General features: G+C 38.1%; 2 protein-coding genes across 4 annotated transcripts; both read right to left on the reverse strand.

Moving 5' to 3' along the window:
* Positions 1-1398: 1398 nt before the first annotated feature.
* On the reverse strand, positions 1399-4356 carry LOC137948375 (uncharacterized). Of its 3 annotated transcripts, none has more exons than XM_068794459.1 (2): positions 1790-4356; positions 1469-1694 (listed from the first exon to the last, which is right to left on the reverse strand). In XM_068794459.1, exons 1-2 carry the CDS (start codon positions 3836-3838, stop codon positions 1638-1640), a joined length of 2106 nt encoding a protein of 701 aa, XP_068650560.1. In that variant the 5' UTR covers positions 3839-4356; the 3' UTR covers positions 1469-1637. The 3 variants fall into 3 exon arrangements, with proteins under 3 accessions (XP_068650558.1, XP_068650560.1, XP_068650559.1); XM_068794458.1 differs by having other exon boundaries at positions 1784-4356; XM_068794457.1 differs by having other exon boundaries at positions 1399-4356.
* Positions 4357-12618: 8262 nt separating this feature from the next.
* Positions 12619-17242, reverse strand: LOC137948054 (very-long-chain aldehyde decarbonylase GL1-10-like). Its single transcript, XM_068793976.1, has 5 exons — positions 16838-17242; positions 16408-16730; positions 13361-13508; positions 13240-13272; positions 12619-13152 (listed from the first exon to the last, which is right to left on the reverse strand). Exons 1-5 carry the CDS (start codon positions 17165-17167, stop codon positions 13078-13080), a joined length of 909 nt encoding a protein of 302 aa, XP_068650077.1. The 5' UTR covers positions 17168-17242; the 3' UTR covers positions 12619-13077.
* Between the last annotated feature and the right edge of the window lie 1356 nt (positions 17243-18598).

Here is an 18598-nt window from a genome sequence, read left to right on the forward strand (position 1 = left end):
TGGTTTGCCACCAGCAGAACAAGCAGGAGAAGAAAAGGCATAAAAAATATGCCATATCTAAGCCCGCTTTTCAATCTTTCACTTCAGAGACCATTTCCATCCTGTTTATTATGTCCTGCGACTTCAATTTCAAGTTAACCCAACAATTTCAATAAAGTACACACGTCTCTCTTGTAGTTTCTTTTCCTTTTCTCTTTTTCCCAGTGGAATGATTTAGGTTCTTCACCAAAGCTAAGGCCTCATAAGTAAAACAGTTCTGAAATTCTTTTGGTAGTTTAGATGCTGCTAACACATAATCATGGAGTAACAGAAACTACAATCAAATCAAACCTGCAACTGAAGTCTCCCGGGCAATGGATGGGCTTACTGATCTTCAAACAAATTACATGAAAGTTTTGCAACAAGAATCGAGTCACAAAGCTCCAGACTCAGCTAACAAGAAATACACATTCCTCCTTGAATTCGCAATCAAGCCGAGAGTGCGGTCCTCGACAGAGAAGCAGAATGGCAGGTTCAAACTTTAGGAGGGAAGATCATTTGAAATAAAAAATGCACTCACTTTGATGAGCAGAATCCTTGAAAATTGTCATGGGTAATAACACCAGACCAAATAAAGAAGATGATTCTGAACAGAGTGTCACTGAGACATTTGAATACCCACTTGTCGTCTTTTTGTTAAGATAACTCGGTGGTTTTGAACCCACAGAAGCAAAATTCACATTGGCTGATGGTTTGCTACAGTTCTTGTTAGCCGTAGTTTACTTGAAGCCATCATTGGTGACATAAGGAAAAGCAGAAAGCCGGCAAAGTTAAAGAAGCAAAACGAAATGACAGAGGAAGAACTTCATTAGATATATCCTCTGAAACAACAAAAATTGGACACACCAAGTAAAATGTTCTTCACAAACATGAATTGGAACATCAGGTGAACTTGCTGAAGGTAGTATAGATAACCAGAATAAAACACAGTTAGGGTTATTCAGTCTGAAGATACAAGAACAAATTAATTTGCTTTCATGGTTGTCGATGTAGTAGTGATACACGAACTCATGGCAACCGGTAAGCTTTCTAAAGAATCAATGCAATGAGAGAGAAGAAGGAAAAGATAGATAGACCAGGCACAATTTTCTGAATTGCAAAGCCAGAAACCCTCTGCTCCATAATATTATTAATCCCAGTTAATCTAGGAACCAAAATGCTACATCAACCATTTCCTTTTCTGTTCCTTCCAACATTCTATCTTATAAACAAGAAAGAGATTCCTTCATCAATCTCAATAGCCCCAAAATCATGTTTGGGAAGGGAGCTGCCAATTTGATGGATTCATCTCCCTCATGAGGCATCCCCCTAAACGCCCTCAAAATTTCTACCTAAAGACTGTGAGTAAACAACAACAAGAACAACAAGAACAACAACAATAACAACAACAAGAACAACGCCATCGCAGAAAAAGGAAGAAAAGAAGAAAGAAAAGAAAAAGAACGTAGAAAGAATTCAATAGTCCTACAAATTCAATTCTACAGGTGAAATGTTACATCGAGGAAGCATCCACAAAAACTTCATTAAGCATATCATTGTTCTCACCGTTTGCAAACAGTTCTGCGTCCTTCTCTTCCTCATTGGAGAAGTCCCGCCTGTCAAGCTTTGAATGCGCAGCTACAAAAATCAGTTTTTGAGCTCGGTCCATTCCAACCCTTGAATGCCCATGAGAACAAACCCACCTCAGAAACGACCAATTACACTTAAATCCACAGGAAGTAGCATGTAGAAAAATCAATCTCACCGCCACCTTTCCTAACGCCTTGAACTCGCTGAGGCAAGTTTCCCAAACAAGCCTACTGCTCGGTGGGTTTGCTATCTTCATCTTCCCTGTCATGGGGTCCCGTTGCTTCACTTGGACTGCCTGCGCATAAAGTGGGTCAAGCCCTTCCGATCTCCACTTCATGAGCTCCATTAACGCAATGTGAGCTTCTTCCCTGGAAACCAATCTGGTAATCAGCTTATCTACATCTTTCTCTTGCTCAGGAGTCAAGCACTTGAACGGAGGCAGGTATTTTCCGCTAGTGTCCCTCATTAGGTAAATAGGATCCAGTATAAAGGCAGCAGACCATGCTGGGTGATAGTTCTTCTTGAACCTCTTGTCTATGATCTTCTCAACTGATCCTTCCGGGATATTGAATTTGGTGCACCATTCCTTCACCTTTCTTCTCAGCTCCTCCCACAGTGGCAAACATTGCCCCACCAATGGCCTCTCTGCCTCGATGTCTTGAGACATGGTTCTAACCAGCTTGACAAGCGAGTGCACAGCTTCCAGTTCGTTCCAAAATGTCATATCCCGAATCATTTCTCCGACTTCCCTCGCGAGGGGATCCTCCACACAAACCATCTTATACGACTCGTCAAGGACCACCAACTCCAGCGCTCGGGCGGAGTTGAGAATGTCCTCCAGCATTGCATACACAAGCATGAAATTTGCACTCTCCGAACTGTCTTCAGGCGGCACTCTCAGAAGACCAGCATGGTCGAGCTCCTGCAACTGGTATTTGTGAAAGCTACTTCTCACCTGCGACTTGGTGTTAACGTAATTAGCGAGCTTCAAGCAATTAGAAGCCACGTTCTTGAACAGAGGAAGCTCCCGGCTGAAGTCCTTGATCAAGCTAAGGAAACCTTGGAGCTGGCAAGAGAGATTCACCATCCAGTGATTCTGGTTCTCCAGGTTTCTGAGAGCCTTGGCTTTATACTTGTCCGCGACAATCCCCACGCACCTCTCCACGACGGTCCCACATATGCCGGTGATGGTCTCCCAGAGGATCTCCTCCGCGTATTTGGACGGAACTCGACCGCTTGTAAAGACGGCCTTCCGAAAGAGGCTAGTCCCGTTGGGAAGATTGACGGTGAGATTAACGAGATTCTCCCCGGTGGGAGAAGTCCTGGACGACTTCCACCCATCGGAAGCCACCTGAAAGAACAAGGTGTCCCGAATCTTGGCCTCTGACTCGCTTTTAACCTCGTCATACTTGGCGTCCAGGCGCGGTCCGGCGAGCTCTCGGCGGCCGATTGGCGGGAGGGCGACCTGCTGGAGAAAAGACTTGAATTTGGGGTGCTCCACGCAGGAGAAGGAGACGGCCCCGCACGACTCGTAGAGCCAGTCCGAGAGCAGGCCCATGGCGGAGTCTATCTGGCTCTTGGTGAGAGCCGGTCCGGGGGAGGCCTTGGGACTCTTCAGCTTCTTGACGCTGTCTTCCAGCATCGCAAGCGCTCCGAGGTCCTCCTTGCCACCGGAGAGCACCAAATGTTGCGACTGCGACTGCTGGGGCGCCTGCTGCTGCGTGGCCGTCAGAGGTGGTGGAGGGGCGGTGGCTGGGTAGACGATGTCGGAGCAGAAGCGGCTGGCCTCGACGATGGCAAGGGGCGAAATTTGGTAGGAGGAGGAGGCGTTGCGCTTGCGGGAGGTCAGGGGAGTAGCTTGGACGGAGACGGGGAGCGGGGGTGGGGGCCGGGGCGGGGACATGGAGGAAAGGGGTTTGGGAGCGGAGGTGAAATTAGGGCAGGTGCCACGCTTGAGGTGCTCGGAGGCAGTCCTGGATGGGTTGGAGGCGGAGAAGGTGGCCTCGCAGAGGGAGCAGCGGAGCTTGACGGCCTTGGGTAGGCCGGTGTCGTTGTTGAGGACGAGGATAGGTTCAAGGTGAACCCAGTACCAGGCCCCCTTGCCCTTGATGGCCTTGGTTCGGACGGTGATGAGGCCCTCGTATCGCTTATGCACCGCTTTGGCAGTGAGGTCATCGGAAGCGGAAACAGCGATGGTGGTATCTAGGGAGGCGGAGCTAGCAGTGGCCATCGGCGGCTGCTGCTTCTACTGTTGCTCTTCTTCCTCTTTCTCTTCTTCTTAACCGCGTTCTTGGTCACTTTTCTTCTTCCGTCATCGTCCCGGATGGGGGAGCCGACGCCAGCTGACATTTAAACGGACAAATCCGCCCCCGATGGCCCCAGCTGCCGGGTTTCCATGCCGGAAACCGGCGATCTGAAGAGCCAACGAAGCCTCGCAGATGACTGGGGATTTATTTTTTTCTATCCTCGCTACTCTTCCCGCTTCGCTACTGTTATAATTTATCCGCTGCTGCGGCTGCTGCTGCTTGATGGATTAATGGTCGATTTTCTGCTTTTTTCTCTTCTTCTCCTTCTCAGTGACAAGAGAAAGAGAAAGGCGAAGAAAAAAAAGAACACTTTGTCTGCAGACTGAAGAAAACGGGACTTGTATCAACGTTTTTCTTCTTATTTTTTCTCGCAAAATGCAAACGCCTCTCTCCCTCCCCTTATATTCTCTCTCTCTCTCCTCTCCTCTCTTCCTGCTCTCTCTTCTCCCTCGACAAAGTCTTCGTGATTTTCATCTCATTCAATGCTTATTATATATTTTCCCCATTAACGTTAAACAATAAAAAAATTCCAAACAATTTTTTTCAGGGCTTTCTTGGCCTCCCCTCCACTGAGAACACGGACTTATTTATGGGCAACCTAGGAATTGAAGGACACCATCTACTCCTATCTTCTTCTTCTTCTTCTCCGCTTCTTCGTCCTCCTCACTCCAAAAAAAAAAAAAAAAAACCAGAAACTGGCTTCCTTTCCTCATTAACTTCTCACCAAAAACATTTGAATTGATCTTCCAATGGGTGCAAGCAATTTAAAGCTATCAGAAGATTTGAACATTCTTTACAATTGTATCATTTGATTTCAGCTGTGTTTCTTTCAAAAGAGGCCACCAATTCAATCTCCCTGCTAATTGTGTTCTTGTTTAATCTTTTACTTAAATGCAGGGTCTTCTAACTCAGATACATAAAAATTCAAATCCGATTAATCGAGTCGAATCGGGATTCATTATTCCGATAACCAGAGTAGAGGCGAGGAAGAGAGATCAGATGGAAGAAAAGAGTCGAGTCGAGTCGAGTCTCTTCCTGCAATTCGACTCCCCTAATCGTAAATGCTGAGAAACCAGGAGAGCATCAGAATTGAAGTGTAGTAATGAGACCATCTCCAACTCTTTTCCAGGATTATACTCTTCCAAATTCCAATCTTCTTTCAATTCCCCGGCCGGAGATCGGTATAAAAGACTGTACAGTTATTGCATTACGAAGTACGTATTGTATTTCAATTCAGATATCAAGAGTGTAGCCAGGTCTAAGCCATTAAATTATAGTTTTCAAGGGGCCATGTTAGAAATTAGTGCACTTGACTAAGATATATAAATGCTAAAATTTCTTGATTCATGAGAATGCCAAGGGATGCCACATTTTTTTGAGTTCTTAGTGTTTTCTTCTTATTAATTTTCAAAATGGGTTTCCATCGAGATAATTTGAAGGAAAAGTATTTCTCGATTCTCAACCGATGTCTTGCGAATTCCAATATTTATACATATTTTTGCTTATTTCAATGATCTTTGACACAATATAGAAGGGTATCGTAGACTTAAACCTTAAACCCTAAACCTTACTAAATGAAAGTATATTTTTGCTTATTTCAATGATCTTCGACACAATACAGAAGGGGACCGTAGACCTAAACACTAAACCCTACTAAAAGAAAGTATATTTTTGCTTATTTCAATGATCTTCGACACAATACAGAAGGGGACCGTAGACCTAAACCTTAAACCCTGAACCATACTAAATGAAATTATATTTTTGCTTATTTCAATGATCTTTGACACAATACAGAAGGGGATTGTAGACCTAAACCTTAAACCCTAAACCCTACTAAATGAAAGTAGATCCGTTTTTTCATTCCTGATAAAACGCAAAATGTATATAAATATAAAGAAGATAACTATTATGGGTTTTTTTTCTTATTAAAGAGATTGAAAACTCTTCTAGTGTGTTTAAGCTAGAAGAAAATTCATAGGAAAATTTCAAAATAAAAATATTTTTATCTGACCAATTTTTAATTGAAAAAAACAGGTCAAATTGATTTTTTTTTTCAAATTTATCTCCACATAACAAGAGCTGAATTAGAGGTTGAGAGAGGCTCAAGTAAATTGTCTATCTACAGTCCATTAATGGTAGAACTACATCTATCCTTTTGTTAGGTCAGATTTAACTAGACTGGCAAGTACCCATTAAATACATCTCTTTCTGCATCCTATTGATTTAACTTGGCTTGACAACTTGATTGCAGTTTGATCTGAATTTTTCCTTCAACGATAATGAACATCTCCAAACTTACCATCTTTTCTCTAATAATTGTACATCTTTTGTCAGTTCCTTTGTCAGTTTTAAAGCTATAAAGCCTTCAAGAGGGGGGGAGGAGAGTTCATATTAGAATGGAAAAGAAGCTGTTTTAAGCACCATTAATGAGTTTTCATTAACTTACCAGCTCCAATACATTTGAGAGAAGAAGACAAGGCAATTCAGCTTCTTCTCAGTCTTCTTGGATGAATTACAAGAAACTTGGAACTGGGTATTTGGATGATTTGTCTCTATTGAACCCACTTTAGCTTGAATTTGGAGAAGAAAAAACAGAAAAGAGAGAGAGAGAGAGAAAGAGATGCATCAAATTTCAGTATTTTTTATTTGATTTCCCCCATCATAAAGCTTTTTGTGTATTCCTGTAATGAATCAGTTCATCAAGAATGAGTTCTCATGACCTACCCCTACCTTAGGATTGAAATTTTCATTAACTCTCCCCATCTGTCTTCTGCAATTGGACTCTACTTCTTCATTTCTGGAATTAGTACATCCAGTCTTTGTAAATTAAAAGATGCAGGACCCTTAAAATCTAATATTTGTTAGCTAGTGTCACATAATATTACAAAGATACACAAAATATAATTTTTATTTTTAATAAATTTACACTAATAAATATTAAAAAAATAGGTAATTTTTTAATTTAAGTATTTCTTGAAAATATATTATCTTAAAAAAAATCACATTTCAATTTTTTTTCAATTTAAATTCAATATTGAGCCTTGTTTTAAAAAAAAATACGACTTGACACTGGTCCTTTCGATGCAGGGTTGATTATCGATTCTAATATTTTACCCGACCAGTGTTATCGAATTAAGGTTCTAAGACACTCGTATGATATTTATTGTAGGGAATAAGTAGGCATAAAGTATATAATAAATATTTCAACCCCCAACTCACAATGTACATGTTTCAAGATATATTTCAAGGTAAATATTTCTTGTCAAAATATTTACAAGAATGACATTATTTTAATTTTATTTATGACAACATCATTATTTCTAGTTTATCTTTAAAATTAGAAAAAAAAACTCAAAAAATAACATCAATATGAACACACAAGATAATAAATTAATAAAATATAAAAATAATTTTAAGTCATTCAATTTAATTTTGATGGTAAAAATACTTGTTTGAATCAGATAAATTACCTAACTCAAGTTTATATGTAAAAATTAAATTTACTCAATATATATAATTTGTGTCCATTAATACTATACTTAGGTGCACCAATCTTCCATCCCTCTTAATAATATTATTGACCTACAAATATTTTTTCCAAACATAAAACCTTATTATAAAATTTAAATATGTAGTTCATTTGTCATATTAAATTATAGAAGAAAAACTATAAATTGGACTATAAATGTCTATACATAATTTATGGAACAAAATTGGGTGAATTGTTCTACATATACCAACCAAAAGAACTTGGTTAACAAATCAAATTTTGTGATAAAAAAATATGTAAAAAATATTATAAAGATAAAATACTACATATGCCTAAGTTTGAATACCCAAAGATTTTGTAAAATAATTTGTACCAATTATGACATTACACTTAATTCTAATTAAGCCAAATCAAACTAGAAATTGACCACCCACCAAATCAATAATCAATCAAAATTTCATAATATCGATTAATAGTCATTAATGAGAATTAGAGTAAGTCAAGCTTAGATCCACCAAACCGAAAACCCCGCCTTGTCCTACTCGACATGTGAATAGAGCTCATTCTGATTAGAAAAACAGAGTCTTTAATCTTATTTGTTGCAGAATTAGGAGTCTCTTATCGGCCTGTTACCATGTGAATAGATCTCATTCATTTAATTTAATAAATTTAGCTCTTTTTACTTTTAAGGAGAGACAATATATTGATCTAAGAATATGTAGATCTCATCCACAATTGAATATAAGTTGTGACTTACAATGGCCAAAGGCAGCTCATTGAAGTCAATGAAGGAATTAAAACACGAAGCAATAGTAGTAGCAGCAGTAGTAGTAGTTGGTCAATACTGTTAACAATTTCCAACCAAGGGTTCAACTTGGATACATGAAGATTTGAGTCAAATCGATCGAATTAGATTGTGACTTGAATCATTCATTTTTAAATCTTATCAGACTTGCCCTAGTCGAAAATCTTAAAACTATACTTGAATCATCGGTTCACTCAATCCTAAATCTTATTCGATTTGCCCAAGTCGAAGGTGTGACTCGACAAGTCGAAAAACCATGAAAAAACAAAGTACTTAAACTATAGTTTAGTCATTAGTGAGAAATATTCTCACCTAATCAAATTAAATCCAATTTATTTGAGATCAGAAGGACCAACATATCTCAATGTGCCCCTGTTTTAAAAATAAATTAAAAGGGGTATGGGAAGGCTGAGATCAGTCTTTTTGTATCTTAGCTTAAATTTATCCAAAGTGGGCTTTTATTAAATGTGTGTATTAAGTATTATTAAACTATATATTATATGCTACTCAGGGAATAAATAAGATTACGGGTTGGATACTGAGTTTTCAAAGAAGGAAGATATTCTCTGGTGGGGTGGAGGTCACCTGAAATTGTGAACCTTGATCATTTATTTCTTATTTTAATTTTATATTTATATTATTTATAAAAATTATTTTATTTAGTAGTTAAAAAAAATAATTTTTCGTCATACAAATAATCCCTAAAAGTGAATGCATTAAGACTTAAAAATCCCAAAATCGATGTGATTTTATGAATGATAATGAGTGGTAGTTTGGTTAGCCACTTATTTAGGGCTGACTACGAGTTAGAGTAGTTGTGCGGGTCACCTACCGATGATCGGAGATGTATTGGAGGATTACAATATTTTATTTTTTAATTTTCTTGTTACTTGTAATACATATCATTCATGAAAATTTTGATTTGGGGACATAATTAAAATTATTATTATTTAATTTTGAATTAATTAAAATTGCCTGTTAATATATTCCCATAGTAAAACAAAATAAATTAAATGTTATAAAAAAAACTTTTTAGTTCAGTTTTTCCTCTCATTTAATATAAAAGTAATAGAAAACTATATTTTCATTTATTTTTAACAATTTTTAGAATAAATATAGTTAATATATTGAAGTTTCGATCTTCTGAACACTTTTACTATTGCCCGATATATTTTCTTCTAGCGTAAACACATAACGTAGAAGACGGATTTTTTAAATTAAGTTTTTAAAACCTATTTTTTATAATTTTTTAGCATAAACACATACAGAAGAAATAATTTTTTGTATTTAGAAGTAATAATCGACTAAGTATTCTTCGTTCCGAGCAACGAAAACAAAGCATAAAAATTATATCATATGGTATTTTTGAATTATAAATGTCACAAACACTACAAAGTATAGATATTAATTCGATAAGGCGATTCGATTAAATGGCTATAGTGTTTCCATTCATGGGAGATCTTCAAAGAAAGAATTGATGATAAAAAGAAGAAGAAGCAATAGTACAAAGCATTAATTCATCAAATGATTTAATGAAGCTTTCTTTAGGGAATTAATAATGTGGCTGACAAAATGATTAAGAAGTAGGACCGGAAAAAATTAAATAAATTTTCTCTCTTTTACAGTCTATAATCGAGTTCGGATCTCCTAGCTCGAGATGAATGGTCTCCATCTACACTGGAGCTAAAGTGATTGGTGTAATGGAGGAAATTCCTGCACCAACTGGCACCGGAGAAGATGAAACACTTGTGCTAAAGAAGAAGCAGTTTCATTTTTCATACACCCATTAACACACTGAAAACAGCAGATATCTACACAGGCATTAATCACCTTCATCACCTCTCTTTCGTAATCCTTGAATGCAGCTTGAGCTACTCAACTTCTTCCGTGGGATGCTTAGACAAGCAGATCAAGGCGCCTTCTGTGCAGCTTTATAAGGGATGTATTTAATACACGTATCGGCAATCTATGAACTTGAATGAGATGATGACAGTTCAGTACAACATTCACTGCGACAAGCTCAGTCAAGCAGCAATGGAAACTACGAATACTGTCATCAATGGAGGTTTCTGGTTTACTTTTTCTTTTCATGATCGTAGAGTATTGAAAAGGGGGAAAAAAAAACGAAAGAAAAATCAGTATTTTTGCATGGTTACGTATTGTGTAAACTCCACTGATTGCTGGAGATTGATTACAGTAATTGATTTCTGCCATGAAAGCTCCCTGAACGTGGTGAAGGGTGTCAGGAAGAAGTAATTGAAGCCAGTGGGTGATGATGCATTCATCACAAATCTTCGAGGAGCCTATGTAGAAACTTCAAAGAGTTCAATTCGAGTGAAATAAATCACCACATAAATGATGTTCAGAATTGATTCATATTTCATTCTGTTTTCATTGGATTGATTCATGCATGTAATTATGTTCACTGTCTTCATAAGGAGATATAATGGACCCTCTGTGTGCGAGAGAGAGAGAGATATGTTCACTGTCTTCATAAGGAGATATAATGGACCCTATGAGAGAGAGAGAGAGAGAGAGAGAGAGATTCTTTTTCTTTGGATTGATCCAAACATGTCTTCAATTGCCCTTTTGCCCTTTTGGATGGAGGGTGCAAGACAAGTTAATACTATCAAATACATACGATAAAGTATCGATAAGTACGATACATGTAAATATACCCTGTGACACCTGACATTAACATTTGGCCAATCAAATGTAAAGGGCATTAGTGTCAAATACTAAACAACCAAATGGCAATGATTAAGAGGGGTTAATGACCTAATTAGTCCAACTTTGTGTTGATGGTGAACAAAGCACTAGTCCAGGACCACAGGGCAGGTGTCCCATGGACCCATAAATCTCCCACCATTGACGCCACTAAATTCAATCAAGGGATTATAATAATCTCTAGGGATAACTAACATATGCTCTCTTGACCTATAGAGTGGAACCTAATTATCCCCCCCCATGGAGGACAAAGATAAATTATAAAAGAGAAGGGAGGGACCAACAACAAGACAACATCATTTTTCACTAGAGAAGGGAAGATGCTAACATCTATCACTTTAAAATCAAAAGATTCATATTATGAAATCTCCTTCTTCTACTTTGTATAATCTAATGAATAGTGAAAGATTGGTTTGGTATCAACATGTATTCATTTTTGGGTTTGTTCAGGGACCGACCGACCGACTGATTGTGCCGCCATAAGAAAATAAAATGATGAGAACAACATTTTCTCCTTTGATCGGTTTTTTTAAATTTATGACATAATAAGAAATAATTTAAAAAAATTAGTTATAGTGTTTATGTTTATTATGGAAGTAAATTAATTTTTATTATTATTAAAAATAATATTATAATAAGAGGTAAAAAAATAGTCTTTAAAGTTAATGATGTAAAAGTACTGGGATTATGTTTATTAAGTGGATCTGATTTTTTTTTTTTTAATTTTGAAGTATTAGGTAAGCCCAATAATTGGAAAAGTGGACCATGAGCCCACACTTTAAAGAAGGCAACTAAGCTCCCATTGACATTTAATATTGGGGATTGTTTGTGCAGTTACAATAAAACAAAAAACAAAAACAAAACAAAAATTTCTTTGAATGGTTTCTTGCATTTGTAATTTTCTTAAAAAAATAAAAAAAATCTTTGTGTGGGTCAAGAGTAATTTAATCATGTACATCATGGGTTAGATTGTAAGTACAAACCATGGTTTTTCGAACTCGGGGTACATTCGATTGGGGCCGCATTAAAATCCGGGCCAACTCGGCTGACATATTAAATCCTAATTTTATAGGTATTATTTATTTTTATTTATTATAATTTTAAAATTAATACCCTAAAATCATTATGTTTACTATGCCCTCTATTTAATTAATTTAAATATAATAAAATAAATTATGCTCACCATGGGAGAAAAAAATATCTCTTTGTCTTTGTCTTGGTCTAAAGGGGGGTTTGCTTAGCTCTCATAGCCAAACTAGGGCTGAATTTATGGGTTGGGCCTTGTTTATGGAGTTGGGTAACATCAACTAGAAATCTTCGATTTTCTAAGCCACAATTTCAGCAGCAAACAAAATTAGGGTCATTTAGTAGGACCCACTTGAATGGGTAATCTTATTAAATTGGTAATATTTTTAATATTTCTATAAAATATAAGATTTTCTTAGAAAATCAACATAATAGAAAAAATATTTTAGAATGGTACTGTAAAAGGATTTCTTCTTCCTCCTCTTTGGACATTCCTTCAGCTGTAATGGGTACCAAATAGCTATTACCTCATTCTATTTTGTTTAATAAATGTAAGCTGTAATCTCCTTTTCTTCTAAGAAAATTTAGAGCTTCATCCCTACAAACGTGAAGCAGATCCCATCTCAAATTTGCAGCATAAATGCACCATACAAGTGTAATCAAGTAAACTCTCTATAACAGGGAGGACTCATAGTTGATAAGATTACAAGGTTGGAGCATTTCAATCCCAAAAAGTATGGTACAAGTAGAGAAAAAACAATGGAGCCTCTGCTAATTGAGGCATAAACTGGAATCAAGAACAACCACAGGAAGCCACGGTTTTCCAGGTGCCTAATAAGTGATTCTTGCAAATTCCCTGTGTTCCCTCTGTTTTAGTGAGGATTTTGACTCAACCCAGCTCCTCAACAGATGAAGAACAAGAAACAAGTTTTCTTCCAGTAGGAAAGCTGGTCCTGGGTGAAGAGTACTAAACTTTACCTAGAGAAATTGCAGTGTAACATGACATACAAAGCAGATGAAATTGAGATTTTTTACACTACTCGATCGATAGAAAATCTGAGACTGGTGAATGAGTGTAGAGAACTGAATTTGCAACTGGCAATCAGCAATAGTAGTCACTTGGTTTTCTGATCTAGGCCTGAATCGTCGTGCACACCATTTTGTTCTCCTTTTCTCCACTGTTCCCTCAACTGGCAATAAGAAACAACAATAGAGTTTTAGAAGGAGGTCCAGGATGCAATCTCACTGGAATAGAGTAGCAGTTGCAGACTTTTTACCTTTGCAAGATGTTCTTTCTGGTAACGGTAGCCCTGAAATGACAAAATTGATGGTTTCATCAGATACAAAACCTGCCATTATGATCACTTAGAAAGAATAACCAAGAAAGACACTACTAACCTTGTCGGTTCCATACAAGTAGTCACAGTAGGTAAACACCGAAGCAAAGTTGCTCTGACTCTGCCCTCCTACATAGTGATGATAATCATGGTACTCCGCCCCGCCATAGAAAGGAATGTACTTTGTTGGACTTTGAGGAAAATCATATCTGTGTAGTACCGATGCATTAGAAAAGAATACAACAGGGAGAGTGGAGAAAGAAGAATCCCTAATAAGTACAAACAAGTGTGGTCATTCATGAAAGAGATCGCTCAGTTATATATAAAACACAGAGATCCATTTTTAACACGTAAAGATTGTCATTGTGTCCTACATCTTTCCAGCAAAACTGCAAAAAAATAAAAATGAATGTATTGACTACAAATTGAACCAAATTTACCTGATCCTACCATCTTATCAAATATCCAAATCTGGGAAGGTTGCTGATAGAATTTTACATGGGAATTGAATTTACGTGTACTACCTCTCATGCAGAGAGACAACATTTGTGCAAGCTCAGGTCAGTTAGGTTCAGATACTACCTCTGAGGTTAAGAGCATGTAAAAGAACTTGATTATGGCCAAATGGTCATAGTATTAACAGAGAGAGTTGGAAGTGGAGTAAGAAACTACTTAAAGCAGTATGGAAGAAAGCGTCAATAAATAAAATAGGACTCAAAATAAAACTAAATATCTGAAGAAGCCATAAAAAATTAAAAGGACTCCTACAATAACAACAAATATCCTTCAAACGAAAAAATGCAAAAGAATTATTGTCTAAGAATTTCAATTTCCGAACTCACTGAACCCCCAGAGTAAATGAGATTATTAACATATATTTGGGCAATGAGACTACTTAAGTCTAGTACCTAAATATTACCGCTCTTCAGAAAAAAATGATACAAAAGAATGCTACCTCATACACACACACACACACAAATATGAACATAAACTATGGACACATAGGAAAAAGTGAAAATGTAGGCAAACTAAATCTAAATCTAGTGGCTTAAAGAAAGCTCTCTCTCACACACACACACACACAAATATGAACATAAACTATGGACATAGGAAAAAGTGAATTTAGGCAAACTAAATCTAAATCTAGTTGCTAAGTTAAAAAAACAAATTCCTAACTAGTGTAGACTTGAATCTATATTCCTCATTTCTAAAATAAATGTATAATGCTAGAAAAGGTTCAAACTGCAAAGTAAATGCACACAGGAATAAAATGAATTAAGCAAAACACGACTTCCCAATCCATGGCTTGTAAAGCCACAAAACATGCATGGATCCATATCACTTATCAAGAAATTTCAACATAATTACAATACTAATCAATAATTTTTAGGAGTTTATTGAACACTAGATCATAATTCTGCAGATGTCAAGATTTATGAAAGATATAAGTGGGTTGACAAGTAATAAATCTTCTGACAAACCATATTTCATATGTTTTCAAAAAATCATGGCAGGTTTTACTTTTCACCATCTGCTCCTGATTCCTAACTTTCCTCTGTTTTCATACCTTTAGTTTTTTAACTTTTTATCACCACTACCCCTTAATGTCTTGAAACATTTTAAATCAGGTAAAACTCAATCCTTTTGCTTCTCAAGGATCATTTTCAACTAGTTTCACAATAGATCACGTTTGCATGTAGCATCCTGCATGGTACATTTAGTTCTCCTTACTAACTCCAGTACATACAACATAAGTTTGGTGCATTGGAGCCAAAATCGATGAATTTCACCTAGATCATGAAAACATTACCATTGTGACTGATAAATTGATAGATAAAAAGTCCACATAAGAAAAGTATAAGGGGATGGACTAATGTCACATTTATCCCTCAACCTTGTGGGAATAAGCACCATTTGTAGTACATCAATGAGAACAGGTGAGCCACTAAGCTAAAACCAAAAGGCAAGAAAAAATGTACGACCCTAGAATGAAGAACTTGTTTACATGGTTCTCCTTGGTTACCATTGCCTTGAAAGACAAACACATGCTAGAAATAAGTATGTTAATTTTCCTATATATCTGGAAGGTGTCAGTAAATGGACCATTGGCCAAGAAAAAAAGATAAGTTAGAGTTATTTTTTGAGAATACTATTTTTCCATACTTTACGATTCACTCATTCTGAAAATAGTGTCCGGTACATGCATGAGAAAAAGATACTTGAATATTTTACTGCAACACGTTTTGTAACTTGAATGGAACAATAAAGGAAACTGGAATGAATATCAATCATGCAATAGAGAATCAACAAAAGAGTAAAGTACCCAAAGACCGGATCTTCTCACTGTATATAACATGTGCAGAACAAGGGGTCAATGCCCAGGAGAGAGCTACAATGAATTGCAATCAAAGATCCCCACCCATAAAACATACCCCAATTAACAAGTGAATCATGATACTTCATAAAGACCATTTCCCTTATTCACAAATCAGATCATTGGGAACACAGTGAGCCTTGGCATGGACCAAATGAATGAATGAAACGAGTTAGATAACTTTGTTAACAATTGATTGCCACATGGATAACCTCCACCTAACCACAAAAAAACAAGTTCTATTCATAGAGTAAGACGTTTGCCCATAACAACATGCCAGGCTACCAAAAGCAGCCATGAGCAAAACTGATTTACCAACTGAACTTGAGATCTCACTTATTTTAAGACCGAGATGCAGATTAAGAAAAGAAGAACCGTGGAAAAGTGCAAATCCAATTTAAATGTGAGAAGCACATTTTAGATAAAAAAAACAATACATCATAAAGGGTCTAAGAGGGACATCAAGAAACAGTTCAGCAAGACACGGGAAATCAGAAAGAGGGAAAAGGCATAGAAGAAAGAGGGAGATATCAAAAGAAAATATCACACACAATTGCAGCCACAGCAGAAAGAGGATAAGAGCAGCGCAGCCACAGCCAACTTACTTTCCCTGTCATGACTGTTTCAAACTTTTGTCATCAAAAATTGAAAAAGAAAAAAAACACGGGAACACCGAGACCAAACATTCTACAGGTCATTAACAGAACCTACATAATAATTCACAAATCACGTACCCACTATGGGTCTCGATGGCCTCCAATTGCCTCAAAATTATCCACAACCAGAAGGTCACCATATGTCCGGGCACCAGCGCAGGCCCTAAGAAGGACGGAGCCCCAAGAATCAGGACCTCAGTCCAATGCGCATAGGGCGCTGCAAAGCCAATCGGCGCCGTAAATTCATGATGCACCCGGTGGATCTTCTCGTAGCCCCACTTGCAATGCAGCAGGCGGTGAATCCAGTAATTCCCGTAGTCTTCAATCAAGAAGTAGACGAGAAGCTGGAAGAAAATCTCCCATCCGGACGGCAATGGTAGCCCCGTACGGATCCCTATCCACTACAACAAAAGCAACGAGAGCCGGAACACCAAAGTCAGGATTTCCCCGTCAAAACCAGGAATTAAACAAAAAACACCCAAAAGAAGAAAAAGGAGTAAGAGAAGACCTTGACAGTGGGATAAGAAATGAGCTGCAAAGGACCCACGATGCAGATGAAGGTCCGCATGACCTCCTTGTAGCACCTGATTACAGATTCCGACGGCACGAGAACCTTGGGCTGAAGCTTATAATTCTTGAGAGCCTTGGAACACTTATACTCCAGGAAGACAATAGGCAATGGAGCGAGCGTGAAGGCGAGAAGAAGGAAGAAAATGTTATGGCAATAGAGCCAGAAATCGGAGTTCTGCGCCGAGTAGCGAAACCAGACCCTCTCGGCGGAAGTCAGGCCTCTCCCCAACGCCGCCTCGGCGTCTTGCATTGTCTGGTACGGCAGCATCCCCGCTCGCCCGGCACCTCCACGGAGAAAAGGAGGGCAAGGGAAAAATATTCGTTCCCGGTCCGGGGTGGATTCCAAAACCGAAAAAGGGATCAAGATGAGAGCGAGTTCCAGACTTTAAAAGAACATCGCTACAGATATAGATAAGACAACGGCCGGGCCGCAAACAGAAATGCAAAGCCAGTCCACGTCCACGACCACGACCATCTCATGTCTTAACTGGACATCATCTCTTTCGTTACCCATTATTATCCTCTTTTTCTCACCTCCTGAAAATTCATGAATCAGAACCACTGCAACTTTTTTTATTTTAACAAAAAAAATTAACCAAAGTTCTACTCAACTAAATGTTAAGATTTACTCAGAGATTTCTTCCCTTAAGGAGAAATCATGTAATATTCTGTAAATCCGGTGATTGGGGTAATCCCGTTAATCACTCAAATTCTTCCATATATATTTTGTAAAATGGTTATTTAAGCCGATGATGTGAATGAGAAATTAAGATTGAAAGTGAAGTATTATTTTCGAGTTAGTATCAGAGCGGGAGAATCATCTCCTTCTCCTTCTCATCGCCGAAGAGCAGAGCGAAAGCTCTGTTCCGTAATCTCAGTCGACGGACTCTGTTTCGTAGCAAAACAGAGCTTTATGCCGACGACCGTAGCCGAGCCACTGCTCGGTCTTCCATCAGAAAACTTCCGACTGACAAATCGCCGCGAAAAAAAACGGAGTTGTTCAGAAGTTCCGCTTGGCGCCGATGATCATAGATGAGCCAGTGCTCGGCCTTCCATTAGAAAGCTTCGCCGACCGACGAAGAAGAAAAAAAAAACAAGAAAGAGAAAAGCCTCACCGGCGCCAGTCCAACGTGCATCTCGACGAAGCCTTCCCGAAAACCGTCAGCCCAATCGGCGCCGGCGAAGGGGAAGAGACGCTCGACAGTGCGGCGAAGGGGAAGAGACGCTCGACGAAGAAGAGGTACAGTAAAATTTTATTTGTTCGTTTTAAACTTAGGTCCAGGTTATTTATTTGCCAAGCGACCCGGTCCGTCCGAGACCAAGATCAGCCCAGCGAAATAACGTGAACCGGACCTGACCAAATCGGACCGGACCAATTTTGTTTTTAGAAAGCGAACCGGACCAGACTGAATCAGTCTACGGATCGGACCAATATTTTTTTGGTGTCCCCGCCGATCTTCTTTTCATCATGTCGAAGGAATCAACACCAATTATTCGTGTGCAATCCGAAAACTCTGGTTTTACAACTAGCGTCACTCTTACCGAAGTTAACTATGATGTATGGTCCCTGATCATGGAGATGCAAATTGCAGGACGAGAAAAGCTCGAATATATTATGGGAAAAACACCATTCTCACAAGAAACGGATGCCTCTTATGCGAAATGGTATGCTGAAAATCAAAAAGTCAAGGGGTGGTTA

The sequence above is a fragment of the Aristolochia californica genome, unplaced genomic scaffold (genome assembly GCF_029961685.1).
Source record: "Aristolochia californica isolate CCGP_79_NKW_82.1479 unplaced genomic scaffold, dmAriCali1.0.hap1 SCAF_13, whole genome shotgun sequence".
NCBI lineage: Eukaryota > Viridiplantae > Streptophyta > Magnoliopsida > Piperales > Aristolochiaceae > Aristolochia > Aristolochia californica.